Source organism: Dipodomys merriami, unplaced genomic scaffold (genome assembly GCF_024711535.1).
Source record: "Dipodomys merriami isolate MVZ:Mamm:240054 unplaced genomic scaffold, mDipMer1.0.p SCAF_21, whole genome shotgun sequence".
Lineage (NCBI taxonomy): Eukaryota > Metazoa > Chordata > Mammalia > Rodentia > Heteromyidae > Dipodomys > Dipodomys merriami.
This window is the reverse complement of record NW_027203493.1, coordinates 29,067,641-29,083,563: the sequence shown is the minus strand read 5'-3', so window position 1 is coordinate 29,083,563 and position 15,923 is coordinate 29,067,641. Positions and strand designations below refer to the sequence as shown.

Below are 15,923 nucleotides of genomic sequence, written 5' to 3'. Positions count from 1 at the left end.
ATATGTGATCCTTTCTACACATCCTGGGTGCTTAATCTAAGCAGGCCTGAAGCAGGGTGGGGCAGGGGGAGGAGGGAGACATGAAGGAAGTTCAGCCTGCAGAAGGGCTGCTTAATATGGTTCCTACAGGTGTGGGCCAAACTGTAATGGGGAGCAAGAGGAACAGTATGTTCTGGTGACCCCAGAGAGTAGAACTGATGGAAAGTGGCAGAGGTCAACTTCAACAAGAAATGAACACGTGTTTCTCAAAGATGTTCAAAGACAGGATGAGTGGCCTGATTGGCACCTTATCACTGGTGACTAACCAAGACCTCTGTCTTAGGTCACTGCAGAGGGATTCATAAACTTCCCCCTAGGGGTTGTAATTCTGTAATTCTGTTCTATTTTGGCCTCCTTCTTCCTAACCCAGAGTCTCTTTTTTTTTTTTTTGCCGGTCCTGGAGCCTGAATTCTGGGCCTGGGCGCTGTCCCTCAGCTCTTCAGCTCAAGGCCAGCACTCTTACCACTTAAGCCACAGCACCACTTCTGGCTTTTTTCTGCTTATGTGGTGCTGAGGAATTGAACCCAGGGCCTCATGCATGCAAGGCAAGCACTCTACCACTGAGCCACCTTCCCAGCCCCATGTACTTCTTATTCCAATCTGGTTGTCTCAAGAAAGCATGTCAGACATTCATAGAACCCTTAAAAAGTAAAGCAAAAAGGGAAACCGGGCACTGGTGGCTCAGGCCTATAATTCAAGCTACTCAGGAGGCTGAGGTCTGAGATCATGGTTCAAAGCTAGCCTGGGAAGGAAAGTCTGTGAGACTCTTATCTCCAATAAACCACCAGAAAACTGGAAGTGGTGCTTTGACTCAAGTGGTAGAGTGCTAGCCTTGAACTGAAGAGCTGAGGGACAACACCCAGGCCAAGAGTTCAGGCCCCAGGACCGACCCCCCCAAAAAAAGTAAAGCAAAAAAGGAAAGCAAGAATAATATATTGAAAAGAAGAAATAGTTAGACCCCCAAAGTCAGGTTAAGGGATTATTGTAGAATTGAGTTTCCTGGCAGTCAATGTACAAGAAGACATGTGAAGGGTAACATGATTCATTAGTCATTGATAGAAAACAGACAGTTACACCAGGAGATGCAGGTTTGTCTTGACATCCAAGAGGAGTGTCTGGTATGGAAGTTTGGTGTATTCCTGAGTCTGAGGTGCTACTGGAAATATGAGAGGATATCCCCTGTCTTCTCTGGCTATACAGTCTTCTGTCTAGGAGACTGACCACAGGAGCAGGTGGGATGTTGACTTCTTTTATTTATTTATTTATTTATTTTGGTCTGGTCGGTTGTGGGGCTTGAACTCTGGGCCTGGGCGCTGTCTGTGAGCTCTTCAGCTCAAGGCGAGTGCTCTACCACTTGAGCCACAGCACCACTTCTAGTTTTCTGGTAGTTAATTGGAGATAAGAGTCTCGGGCTGGGAAGGTGGCTCAGTGGTAGACCGCTTGCCTTGCATGCCTGAGGCCCTGGGTTCGATTCCTCAGCACCACATAAGCAAAAAGAAAAAAGCCGGAAGTGGCGCTGTGGCTCAAGTGGTAGAGTGCTAGCCTTGAGCTGAAAAGCTGAGGGACAGCGCCCAGGCCCAGAGTTCAGGCCCCACGACCAGACCCAAAAAAACAAACAAACAAAAAAAGAGTCTCACAGACTTTCCTGCCTAGGCTGGTTTTGAACCGCAATCCTCAGATCTCAGCCTCCTGAATAGCGAGGATTGCAGGTATAAGCCACTGGCGCCTGGTTGGGCTGTTGACTTCTAACAAGAATTTCCCATGCCTTGGGAACTTTAAGGGGCACCCTGAGTTTGTACAGCCCCATTTACCTTAAGATCCTCATACCCTCTGTGCCTGCCAGTGGCTGACGGAAGTTGGAACCGCCTTGGAGTGATCGGCCATAATAACTTGTGTCATGTGATGTGTCTTTTTGTCTGGCTCTTTGGAGGGGCTTATAGGAGGCTGTGAAGTGCATGGTTGTGGGGCTGGGTGGGACTAACCCACCACTGAGAACTCTGAGACCTGGCTTCAGGCTCCTCCTCTGAAAAGGAGAGCCTCCTTGGGCTAGTGGCAGTCGAAAGGAGCCAGTCTATAGAAAGCACTGGAAACAGAGCTTGTTGTTTTTCGTCTTGTTACCAGAGTTGGACCAGAAGTCATCAGGCAGCTCTGGTTCGGCTCTCATGCATCCTGTGACCTTGAATGTCTTTTCCTTTTCTACATGGTGTCCTTTTGGCCCTAAGGCAGCCGCTGTGTGGAAATTGTAACCATGCGGATTCAGATCTTCATCCCTATGAGGACCATGTCTCTTGTAGGCTGCGGTGGTAGGTCTTGAACAGGCCTGATCTCGCCCGCAGGACACTGGCCATGAGGGCAGTGCCTTTAGCTCTCAGGAGGCTGTCACCTGCTCTTGCTTTGTTGTCAGCAGGCAAGTGAAGCCAGAGCAGAACAAATTAGAGGGGACGCCTGGGGGGAGCAACTGGCATACACCGCTCCCTTTAGCTAATACTGGGATTTCTCTCTCCCTCCCCATTGCCTGTCCCCAAGCAATTTGGGAGAAACCCAAACCAAAATGCTGTGGTAAATATCTGTGGAGGAAAGCATAACTAGACACCTGCAATGCCAGTGGGCAGGGAACTGGCAGTCTTGGGGCTTCTCCTGGCTTAGAATTCTTCCTTATAACTGAGGAAGCTCCAAGACCCTGGGTATTTCCTCCACACCCCTCAAATCCACCTTACTTCCCAGAGGGTGTTACTCTTGTCCCATTCAAAGTATTATGCGACTGAGTTTCCAAGAGTTTAGTGGCCTGCAGTCAGACTGTAAGCCAGCATTAGAACTCTGGCTCTAAGGCCAGGTGTAGGCCATTGCTGTCTGATGCTGCCTGCTCCCTAGGATCTCACAGGACTCAAGTGTCAGAGCCCCTTGGCCCTTGGGTCTGTTCTGGCTTCTTCGATCCCAAGTACCAAGATGGACCTGGTCTCATGGTGTGGGGCAGGAGCTCCACTTGTGTATCCACTTGTTCCTTACTCTCCCCCAGTGTGTCATTTGATGTCATCATCATTGCCACCCAGGAGGGAGAGAACGAAGGCTCAGAAAGATGTGGGGATTGTGCAAAGTCACCCAGTTGAATTAGGACTATAGGTCAGATTTGTCTGACTTTAAGGTCCTGTTATTTAGACACAGCTGCTGCCCACTTAGATAGAGGGACCTGAGCTGCTTTTGATCTGGGATCTAGAAGGGACACAGCACCTAGAATCCAAAAGGTCTGCAGGAAGGCAGAACATTGGCTAGGCAAAAGCTTAAAGGCCATGGTGACAGACTCCAGAGCCCAGCGTGATGTTTCAGGAGAATGTGGCCTCCATTAACAAAGTATCCTGAGAACTCAGTGACCTTGAGTAACTCCTGCCCTCCACTATACTTCCATTTCTCTATTCTTTCCCAGAGGCGGCGTCTCCCAGAATCCTTTGCAGATTTCCTCTGTCTTGATGTTCTGAATTTCTAATGGTCACATTTCCACAAGTCCAACTCAACATAAATTTAAGATGTCAACAACATGAGTACAATGAGAATAGGGAAGAATTACTAATTTAAAGAATTGATGCATGTTATAAATAATTTCTAAAATATGAGGGAAAATGTCCCTCTGAGGGTGAAAACACCACAGGAACTTCTGCTCTCCTCAGGTTTTTTTCAGCCCAGCTGCCATGATGGCCTGTCCTGGCCTCGGTCTGCAGATATTAGAACGTTTCAGTGAGGTCAGCTGTGGTCTGTTAGGTGTCTGAACTACTTGAGGCTTGGCTATTGCCTTTTCTGGTCCTTGACTCTACTTCCAGGTTGGATTCCAGCATTGAGCGTGTGGGGGGGGGGGGGTGAGAGGGCAGGAAGGGCAGATGGTTTTGAGTTGTGTACAGAGTTTCTATGCTGCTGCCTTCCCCCTGGACCAGCTCAAGGGTGCTTTCTGGACTCCCATGCTGTCTCTCCTCTTATTTCCTTGGCATGGAAAAGGGGGGGGGTCAGGACCTTTCTCTGGGCCAGGAGATGTCCCATAAATGTACCCACATACACATTGACACACACATACACATTTACACCACAATTCGTATACAGACATCCATACATGCTTGTTTATGCATGTATACACACCTAGCCCCCTACACATATGCATATGCACCATAGACCACACATGGCCCTATATATGCACACTTATGTACACGAGCACATATACAGAGCTTCCCCCCATGCAGAACACGCATGACCCATACATGTACTCATGCATGCATATACATCATGTATAGTCTTATACACATACTGCATACTCACATACACATCACAGACCATACCTCATGTTTAGCTCTATACATATACCTTCACACACAGGCCACAAACCACATGCCTGTTTATTCATGTACACACACATGCGCACACAAATACACACACACAGCCCAATACACACACCCCATAAGCCAACATATACAGCCACACATACACATACCACCTCATAATAGCCAATACACACACACACACACACACACACACACTATAAGCCATATTTGTCCCATCCATAGCCCTATCCATACACACATAACCTAGGTCATACATACCTCCATAAATGTGTGCACACAAACACATCACCCATCGATGTCTTCCTATATACGTGTACACACATACACACACACCACCTAGTCCATACCTCTATACATTTACACACTTTACACGTCTTCCCAGGCACACGTCTCCAACCCCCATGAATCACACACACCACACACAGTTACCACCTCAGTGAAACTACAAAGGCCTGGGTCAGATGATATCCATAGACGGCACACCTCCAACATGCACAAACCTGTTCCACTGTCATACAGGCCCTCCCTCCCCAGACACCCTCCCTGCACAGACTTCCCAAACATGCTCCCCCAAGGCATACTCTCATGCAGACACACACAATCCTAGTTCACAGCACCATAAAGCATCATGGAACTCCTCCCTCCCACATCTCCCTGAGCAGGTGTCAAGGGTGGATTAGAGAACAGGAGCAAGGGCTGGACCTGCTCGTAGCATGCAGGCCTCTAGGGCTGGATGGCGGAGGCAGTGGCTAGAATCCTAACAGGGACTGTACCTGCAAGATCCCCACCCCACTCCTGTCCCAGCAGTCCTGGCCAGCTGAGCTGTGGGTATGCCCAGCCACAGAAAGTCCAGACAAGTCTAATTCAGTTTCCAAACCCAACTCAACTGACAATTTATTTAGGACAATTGGCCCTTCTGTCTGTTCTGCATCACTCACTCCACATGGATTAACTCACACGCTGCACACCCCCGCTGGGCAGATTTAATTAGGCAGAAAAACTGACCTGAAGCCTCTGGGGGCCTGAGACCTGGAGATGAGCCAGGACTCCCCTGATCAGCCAGCCTGGGCTCCCACTGCCTGCCTCAGACAGGATCAAGTCCAGCCCTCACTTTTACCATGATGAAACAGAAGCCCAGAATGGGGAAGTGACTTGTGAAGGTCACACAGTGAGTGAGCTATCAGACCAGAACTTTGGTCCATGTTTCAACTAGCACCTTCATCCTGAAATTCCAAGCTACAGGAACACGGAGCCCCACTGAGAACCCCTGAGCAGCGCTGAAAGGCAAGCACAATTTCTTGAGATGACTGTGGCATAAATAATTCATAAAGGAAAGTCATAGCTCATATTGGTCATTTTAATAAGATAGTAAATTGCCTATCTGATTTATGGTTTCAGGGGTGGAGCTACAATAAAAATAACTTGGTGATTTATAAAACATGTTCTTAAGTCAACAGATCGTTAGTAGGTTTGTCTGACTTTACAGCCAACAACCTCACCACCCTGGTTACCATAGAAATGGGATGCCTTGCTCTGTTGTCATGGCGACCACTTTCTGGAACATAATTGGCGGGTTTCTCACGGTTTGTGATTTGGTTCTAGAAAAAAAATAAAATAAAAGGAATCAAAAACTACCCACTAAGGTTTATGCTGCATCATCAGGTGATCTTGCCCATGTTGTCTTGAAATTTTGCAGGAAGGCCCTTGGGCTGGCCAGCTGGGTGACAGCTAATCCAGGGCTACCTAGCAGAGCTCCCTTTCTGCCTTTTCAGACTAGCACCCCAGGAGGGACTGGCTGTACAGCTACTCTGGCCTGGGTGTGGTGGGGCTTAGTTACCAGGACAAACAGGTAGCAAGATATCAGAAGACAATAAATGATGAGCAGGGTCCAGGGGCAGGAAATCAGGATTTCCCATCACCTGAGTGGTGTCAGGTGAGGAGCCATCAAAAACAAAGGAAGGGTCTGCTGGGTAGCAGTGTTTGGGAAGTATGTGTGTTCACAGTAGACTTGCTCTGTTTACTACCACTGTACCATTGATGTGCTCCGAGTGTGTATATGTGTGCATATATGTATGCCATTCTACTTAGCATCTGAGTGTGTGTGCTCAGTGTGTGGTGTTGTGTCCCAGCAAACACTATAGGGGCTCTTTGTGATTTCTGTGTGTGCAGGCACTGTGTTGTAATGTGTGACCCTGAGTGCTTAGGTCATAGGTGAGATGTGTACTCTGTTATGTCATTGGGGTGACTGGTAACTGGGAAGCAGGCAGCTGGTGTAGGGTGCAGCCCCATGCCTTTGCTTTGTCGGTGATGAGCCCAGCAATGTGGCAGAGACCACCCCAGGGCTTGCCTCTCTTCTAGGAGTCAATCTAGGAACTCACATTCCCATGCCCATCCTTTCTCTCTGAGCTGAATAAGGTGAAGTTTTTTCCTTTGTGGGTCAGCAAGGAATTAGGTGGCCTAGCATACTGGACCACCCAAGGCTGCCTTCCTCATAAATTCTTTCCAGGGAACTGCTTCTACCCCGGCACTACAAGCCTGGGCACCAAGGCCTAAGAATGATGCAAGAGTGCTGGATTTGCCCCTGTGGCTCCAGATACCTCTCCTCCTGCTTAGCATAAGGGCTCTGGGCTGTCAAGCTGAAACCATCCAGACAGATCTGTGGTTTTGTCTCACAGGCTTTGGCAGCTTGGTGGTGCAAGAGCTCAGTAACTGGGGTTCATGTCTTAGATTCATCACTAGCTTAAATCCTTAGCTTTGTTCTGGAACTGCTCCATTCCTGGCTTTCCTTTGTGACACATTAGACATATGATCACCTGTCCCACAAGCTTGGTGCCAGGATTTAAAGCACATGGTAGGCCCTCAAGCTTTTGTAGCCTTTCCTTCTTTTCTACCAGTGCCCTTGCTACCATCTTACTAGTTAGGAGAACGGAAAGGTCTGAAAGAGCCAGGTGCAGCTTTCTCCATAGTCTTAAGGATCCATGTGGACCTGGATGTCAGGTGGGGTTCTGCCTGGGACAGAGTATGGCCAGCACAGCAGCCAGGAAGGCAGGTGTCTGAGATGCCTAGGAAGGGCAGGAGATCTGGCTCCCACCAGTCTTGGCTCCTCCTAGGGTTGAAGTCTTCTGATCTGGTTTTAGGCCTGGCTTCTGACACATGCCTTCTACTTTCCATTCCCCGGGCAGTGGGGCTCAGACTGTACAGTGATCCTGAATCACCTAAGACTTTTTTCTGCACTCATCTTATAAGGTCTGACCTCTCTCAGGGCCTGTTTCTGTACAATACAGTACAGTTTCTATACTATAAGAAGGCAAGTGAGGTGAAAGCTCCAGGGGCTGTGGGGCACCTGGGAGTCAGAAAGTCTTGGGACATCAGTGCTGCCTAGCTTATTCCTATAAACCTCCTTGGGCATTCAAGAGCAGGCAATGGAGATAGTCTCCCCAGGTGGATAGAGAGACTCCTTGGGGAAGCCCTTTGCTTCCTGCCTCTTAAGGACCATAGCTGCCAAAGGGAGCTTCACCCCAGGGGAAGGGCTATTAATGAGGCACTGAAGGATGATAGGATTTTCCCAAAGATTAATAGGAATGTTCTCCCATAGAAGAAACAGCAGATATAAAGGCAAGAAGAAGGGGGAGACGATATGGTCAGAAGTGATGTAGTTACACAAATGTTGGGTGCATGTAGGAAGAGGACCCAGAGAAGTTAGGTAAGGCAGGGAAAGCCTCATGTGCCAAGCTGAAGAGTTGAGATTTTTCTCTGTGCAGCATGGCAGCTGATTCGGGTGTTACTGGGATTGCCATTGGTGACTCCTGTTGGTAGCTGTGTGGCTAAGACCGAAGCTGAAAATCTGCTTTGATGGTAGTGCCATGTTGAGAGAGGAGGGTGAGTATGGGAAGGTCTAGGAGGGGATGTCCTGGCTGATTGGGAAGCAAGGAGGAGAGGAACCTTTTGCCTCCACCACTAATCAGAATTCAGGAGCTTAGGGAGCTGTAGGCCTCGCCTCTAGGCTTCCCTCCGACACTCACAGGGTTTGAGCTCCTACCTCTCACACAAAGGCCGTGGTAGGGGACACAGGTGGAAACATGACCTATCCTTAGGAGTCTATGGCAAGCTCCAAGATGGGGCTGGATCCTCGGCAGATGGAGATACAGGTACTTTTTAGCTGGAAGAACTTGACTAACAGGACAGGAAGAATTCTGGAGCTCTGTAAACTTGAGCCTAGCCTCTTCCAATTCTTTTCATTCTTTCATTTTGATTTCTGGGTCTTCCTCTGTGTACCCTAGGTCTGAACAATCTGCGCTATGAAAGAAGAGCTTTGTAGTGTTGGAAGAACTGCTTTGAAGTCTCTACCTTGCCTCTCTCAAGGGTGCACAAATCACTCTCACCATTCCCTAGCTCCACCCACTTCATAGCTCAGAGGAAGCTCATCTCAGTCCACTGAACTGCACTTGTCTTTATGTATGTCCTTCCCCGTTAGGTAGGCAGGGAGCAACTTGAGAGCTGGATAGAAGCCTTAGTCAACTCTGTGATGGATATAACCTGGTACCTGGTGAGGGGTAGCAGAAAGAAAGGATGGATGAGTGAACCAGTGGATAGACATGTGGATGGATGGATGGATGGATGGATGGATGGATAGATGTAAGTAAAAGAGAGTGAAAGAGAAAGAAAGGAAGAAGAATGGTAGATGTAAGAATGCATAAGGGTCATACTTTTTAATAGCCTAGGAGAAACTCACACAATATTCTAATACCAAGAGAATGCCAATATTCTGCAATTCTGCCTGGACAGTTCATTTCATCTTTTGGGGCCACAAACTTCCTATCTGTAGCATGAGGTATCTTGGGCCAGATCATCTCTAAAGACTTCTCTCACTGTGTCAGCTCTAAAATATTAAATGTCCTTCCCTATTTCCCCCCTACTTCCTCAACCCAGAATGTGGTTTGAGAGATTCACATAGTTATTGGTTCCCAGGCCCTGGCCAGATTATTGTGTCCTAGACTCCATAGTTATGGTCAACCCAGACAAGGCTTTTCTAGGACTCTCAGAACACTCCCTGCAAGGCAGGAGAAGAGCATCAATGCAAATTAAGGTAATTGCTGGGGACTGCATGTTGCCTCCTGGTACAAAGCAGGGGGGCACTCCCTGAGTGCTTAGATTGGAGTTGGAAGGGAGAAAGATGGGAGGAGATAAGACCTCTCAGGGTCTTGATTTCATTATAACTGCCCCATCTTATTTCTTTGAACACTTCAGCCCCAGAAAGTTGGTCACTATTAGCCAGGACAGCTAAACACTTTCACAAATCACCTCTAAATTGCAGTGGTATAGCACCATAGAAACTTACTTCCCACTCAGGTGTCACTTCAGTGTGGGTTTTAGTGGATATCTGTCTTCGCATGGATCTAAGCTTCTTTCTTCTGGTGGCTCTCCTGGCCCACAGGGCTTCAGTGTTGTCTGGCCACGGGGAAAAGGAAGCATGGAAGATCAAAGAGAACTGTTTTGCTAGCCAGGCCTGGCAGCAGTGCACATGCTCCAGCCCTGAGGGGGGAAGTGTGGCATGTCCGCTTGGGTTGTATTGGAAATGTTCCTAAGCCTGCTGCTTCCCCTGGTCTGGCCTCCTGCCTGTACCCAACAACAAGGCCCCCAGGTTTCTCCACTCCAAGTGGAAGGCCTCTCTCTGACACTGTGTATTTCTCACCCACAGTATGTGGCCTTTGCCTCCCTCTTCTTCATCTTGGTCTCCATCACCACCTTCTGCCTGGAGACCCACGAGCGCTTTAACCCCATCGTGAACAAGACAGAGATTGAGAATGTTCAGAATGGCACCCAAGTACGCTACTACCGGGAAGCAGAGACAGAAGCCTTCCTCACCTATATTGAGGGCGTCTGTGTGGTCTGGTTCACCTTTGAGTTCCTCATGCGTGTCGTCTTCTGCCCCAACAAGGTGGAATTCATCAAGAACTCGCTCAATATCATTGACTTTGTGGCCATCCTCCCCTTCTACCTGGAGGTGGGCCTAAGCGGCCTGTCCTCCAAGGCTGCCAAGGATGTCCTGGGCTTCCTGCGTGTCGTCCGCTTTGTTCGTATCCTGCGTATCTTCAAGCTGACCCGCCACTTTGTGGGCCTGCGGGTCCTGGGCCACACGCTTCGTGCCAGCACCAACGAATTCCTGCTGCTTATCATCTTCCTGGCCCTGGGTGTGCTCATCTTCGCCACTATGATCTACTATGCAGAGAGGATAGGGGCCCAGCCCAATGACCCCAGCGCCAGTGAGCACACACACTTTAAGAACATCCCCATCGGCTTCTGGTGGGCTGTGGTCACCATGACAACGCTGGGCTATGGAGACATGTACCCGCAGACGTGGTCCGGCATGCTGGTGGGAGCCCTGTGCGCCCTGGCAGGTGTGCTAACCATCGCCATGCCTGTGCCAGTCATCGTGAACAATTTCGGGATGTACTATTCCTTAGCAATGGCTAAGCAGAAACTACCAAAGAAAAAAAAGAAGCATATTCCTCGGCCACCGCAGCTGGGATCTCCCAATTATTGTAAATCTGTCGTAAACTCTCCACACCACAGTACTCAGAGTGACACATGTCCGCTGGCCCAGGAGGAAATTTTAGAAATTAACAGAGCAGGTAGGAAACCTCTTAGAGGCATGTCGATCTGACCTTTCACCTCCGCCCCCTGTAGCGATGATTTCAGATTCAGTCAGACTGCTTCTTTAGTTCCCTGGGCAACCCGGGACCCTGTGCTCCATCTCGAGGTGTGGAGCCTGGGCGCCCAGGGAGATGCTGGGCGGCTAAATTCGGAAGGCAAGAGCCTGCTAGAGGAACCTCACTAGCGGCCCTGGGTAAGAAGGTTGACGCAGTTGGTCTCATCAAGTTCTTAAGAGACCACACCTATGGTGAGGTTGCTGAAGACTATCTTAGCAGGAGCCCAGGGGGGGTTGCTGCTCAGGTGGGCAGGAGTCAAGCATGAGTCTCTAACTCAGGCTACTGACCTAGTGTTGGGGCAGGGTGGGGGTGGATGTGATTCGGAGGTGCCATAAGCTTTTCATTTGATCCTGAACACAGCTCCACGCAGGCTGTGTAGACAGCAGAAATGGTGCATGGGATCCAGGCAGGAGGAGCCCTGCAAAGTAGTAGCAAGATTCTCAGCCCCAGCAGAGCCTGTGTCCATAGCCAAGTAGAATTTCTGCTCTGATGCCGGCTGCCTAGCTCCAGGTCCTTCCTAGGAGACACCCCTAGCCCTCCGTGACAAGCTTACTTACCCCATAGCATGCCGAACCAACTCATTCTCTACCACCACTCTAGAGTTTAGCATTTATCTTTAGGAACCTGTTGGAGTGACTCTGGCTTTCACGTTGTCTGTTTGGGTTGATGGTCCAGTGGGAGTTTCCGGTGACCCGATGGAAGTGCCTGGTGAGCAAAGGAGTAGAGGGGGCCATACCCTGGGCAGCTTTGATGAAAGCATTTCAGATTAGCAACAACCTCCCACGAGGGTCGTCTGCATGTCCAACAGTAGGGACTGCAGCAGCAATACTAGACATCCCAACCAACGTACAACCACTTTCCCCGTGAATTCACTGGGGCCCGGGGAGGGGGGAGGGGGACCATGAAACAATACTAGTCACCGTGGGATATATTCTAATATTCCATGGCTAGTGGTTCGTTATGGGACTATCTCAGTTTTATGAGAACATGCGCATAGCACATAAAGTTGATCATGGGGCTCTGGTCTGAAGAAATAAAGCCCATAGTCTACCTCTACCCATGGAATACCATCAACTTATTCTATGGACACAGGGATCTCAAAGGAATTGATGACCCAGAGAAAAGTGACCACACTGAGCTAAGAAGTACCAGGAAGATCAGGTGGTGAACATGACAGATAAGGCCCATTTAGTCTAGGAAGGACATCTACGTGCCCTGGTCTGATGTGGGCTGCAGTCTGGCTCAGTCCCGAACAAGGCAGTTTCCCTTTGGTTTGGGTGGCCTCCCCCAGTGGGTGACTGATTGCCTTCCCTGCTGAAGTGCTCTTCCCCACCTCCCCATTCTGATCCTGTTCAGGCTTCATCTCACAGCTAGGACAGTCAGAGTAGGATCCCAAGGCTTACTTCTCTGTCCATAGGGTCTCCCAGCTTCCTTGCCCTGCCCCATGTCCTCCCTTCCTGGGAGTCTGTAAGGACCTGAGACAAGTATGCCCAGTGTTTTGGGCTGGATCTGATGTTTCAGAGACTGCAATATGGGGACCTGTGATGAGGGAGTGTTGCTGGCCCAAGCCACGACTTCATCCATGGGAAGCCTAAACCCCACCTTTCCACTTTGGGTTAGCTAGCTTCAGGAGTCCCCAGTCAAGTCATGGACAATTCTTAGGCTCTGGCCTGGGCTATCACCGCCCTGCCTCCCTCCCCCACCCCCCACCCCCAATCCTGCAACTACACTGTGGACCCTAGCAGGAAGTGCTCAGCATGAGGGGCATGGCCCTGTACTACTCGGCCTTTCCAATGTAACTTCTCCAACACTGTGTCTTTTAGGATTGGTGCCCCAAGCATGGAGCCCCAGACTTAACCCATCAGCGATCCTCAGTTTCGTCTAGACAGAATAGATTCCTTTGTGTGCCCAGATAGTGACAATATTCTCCATCTCCCTCTCACCCCCTCCACCCCTAGCACAGGCGTGTGGATGGGTTTTCACACATGCACATGAACACAGCCTTCTTTCTATGCTTCAGAAGACTTGCAAAGCCCATGTTTTCCTGTGCGATCCTCTGGGCTCCTTGGCCTGCCCCCAGCCTTGATATACTTGCCCCTGGCAGCTACTTGCCCCGGCTCTAGGTTTCAGATATCTAGGGAGCTCTGACTTTGGAAGGTCTTATGCCTAAGTAGATACTTGGTGCCCATCCAAGCTTGCCCTCTAGAGCCTAGACCTTCCTACCCTCCGCCTCCCTCTTGTCCTCCTTGTTCTGTTCCCCATTCCTTGTTGATGTTGGTGCTGTTCAGATGTTCGGACCACCCTCCTTGGCTGTTAAACCCCAGTCTTACCCTGAGCCTCTTCTCTTACCAGACCATCCCTCCTTCCAAAAGTTGGTGCCCAACACCAGAATTATCCACCACGAAAAGGGAGTGAGATTCTTAGGAGTTGTTCCCTGCCATCCTGAATTCCAGACTCCATTCCCATTTGCCTCCTCTTCTGCCTATAGCTGTGTATATGGATGGATGAGGAGTAGAGATGAGTTTGTGAGAGAGAAGCTAGAGGCCAGGAAGGCAAATATGGTGATGAGTAGAGAGCAGATGCTGCAGGGATTGTGGGAGGTAAGATGCAGTCTCCAAGGCCTTTCCCCCAGAGAAGCCAATGCAGCTCCCCAAGTATGGGATTTCTCCAGTTTTACTTCTAAAAAAAAACAAACAACCAACCTAGGTTAGGGGCTGGGCTGGGCCTTGTAGGTATCCCACCTCCAGCCACACGTAGGACAGGCCCTGAGCTGAAACAAGGCCTCCCAGCTGAGCCAGCAGCTCCTTTCCCTCACCTCCACCTCTTGGTCATTCTTCAAAACATAGTCTGTGTGTCTGTCCCACGGATGGTGTGATCTCCTCGTGGGCCTTGTCCCCTGGGCTATGGCTGCATGGCTTCAGTGCTGGAGGGTCTTGTTGTGAGAGGCTGTTGAAGGTCTCACTTGGATGTAGGGCCTCATAGTGGCCAGAAGACATATCCTGGAACTGACTAGTGCAATGGCTGAGGACAAGGTACCCCCTTCTGGAGGGTCCTCTCACATCTATAGTCAGGGTCCCCTCCATCTATTCTGGGCACTCAGAGTGCTCCCTCTGTCCTGCCATGTCCATTCACATGTGTCTTGTCCATCTCTGCTCCTGGGGTGTGGGTCAGTCCTTTGTGGTACAGCCTCCAGGGATATAGGATCCCATTGTAGTTGAGCAGTGGGACATGGAAAGAGGGATGGTGACTAGGTTCCTGCCCATGGGTATTCAGGGAAGTAGCAAGGTCCAGAGATATTCCAGTCTGAGCCCCTGGGAGCCACTCCTCTATCCCTTCCCCTCCTGGGCTACAAGGTGCTGCCCAGGGAATGGTGCTAGTCCAGGGGCAGGGAGGATGATGGGATTGGGGGCAGAGCTGACAGGGCAGGGTGTGGGGCTGAAGAGACTTGCATGGGTACCGCTGCAGGGTTGGTGGCTTGGACCCTGAGTGGGGTCCTTGTTGCCCTCTGCTGGCTAAGGGGGACGTGGTGGAGAAATGGCCTGACTCCGGGCTGGGCATGGGTGGGTGTTCCTTGTGTTGTTCACATTCTTTTTCTCTCTCTCCACTAATCATATTTCTCTCTCCTCGTGTTGTTGCATGACCGTATTGGTTTTCGTGATTGTGTCTCTCACAGACTATCCCCATCTATCCTGGGATGTGTCCTCTCACCCCCCCACCCGAGTCCCCGGCTGGGCAGTGCCCAGCCACTCCCATCCCACCCCAGTCTTGTGTGTGCCCCCTGGTGCCCATTGCTGGTGTGAACAGTAAGTACGGCAGCGGCGGTGCCTGGAAACAGGCAGAAAAGCCAGCCTGCTGGCTGAGGGCTTGGCCAAGCAGGTTCTCCTTGCTCCAAAGTTTAAAAAAAAATGACCCTCTCACGGATGCTCATCTCAGCTCATTTCAAAGCCTGGAAACCATCTCTGAGACGCTGCCCATGCTGCCATTTCATCACTGCAGGCCTGTGGGTCTAGTGGGGGGCCGAGGCAGGAGGCAGGATGCCAGCCCTCTGAAAGCAGCAGGTGGATGGGGAGCCTTGGGTGAGCTTGGGTTTAGACAGTTGTCCCTTTCTTGTTGTTTTCTTTCTTTCCTTTCTTTCTTCTGGCCACCCTGTGGGAGTTCAGGACAAGGAATGGTCCAGTTTTTTGCATCCTCCACGGCAGATAAACCAACAGCCTCACCTCAAAGGTCAAGGCTAAGAGAAGCAGGCTCCTGGGTACCCTGATGGCTACTCCCTGCCCCTGGGCCCTGCAGAGAAAGCTTGCCTCTCCACTCAGAGCCCTTCACAGTCGTGGGATGTGAAACCCCAGGGAAAAGGGGCTCTGCTTCTGGACAGAGCCAGTGGAAGGCTCTACACTTAGAGCTAGAGGAGGGGTTCTCAGGCTGCACCATCCCTCCAGAAGCAGAGGCAGAGGGAGCAGTAGATCCCTACCCTGGACAAGATTGAGGCTGTGCACATCTCCTATGACAGAGGATGATAGCCAAGAAAGAGATAGAAAGTCCTCACTCTCCAGCCAGAGGACGTGTTGCCGGGAATGGCCACTGTTTCCCTCCTGGAGGAAAAGTTATGCAGGGACTCTGGCACTCACTTTCCACTCCCTCATCCTCTTCCCCTGCGAACGATTTCCCTCCCCTCTCCCAGTACTTTCCTTCCAGAGACCCTTGGGGGGCCAACCAGAGTGTGAGACAGGACCCATATGTTCTGTGAGCACATGTGTGCCCGCAGACATGCCCCTTGTGCTAGGCAGCCCCCAGCCCTAGTCACGTGGTGTCAGAGCTTCCTTTGTTTCCTTGGTAACTGGCCTTTCTGGTTCAG

At 50.4% G+C, this 15,923-nt stretch overlaps 1 protein-coding gene across 1 annotated transcript in view; it reads left to right on the top strand.

Moving 5' to 3' along the window:
* Kcnc1 (potassium voltage-gated channel subfamily C member 1) overlaps nt 1-15,923 on the top strand; it is a 41,705-nt gene that overhangs the window by 20,617 nt on the left and 5,165 nt on the right. Inside the window, exon 2 of the mRNA XM_070032784.1 lies at nt 10,060-10,993. Within this exon, the coding sequence (XP_069888885.1) occupies nt 10,060-10,993 (934 nt within the window). The remainder of the gene's footprint in view (nt 1-10,059; nt 10,994-15,923) is intronic.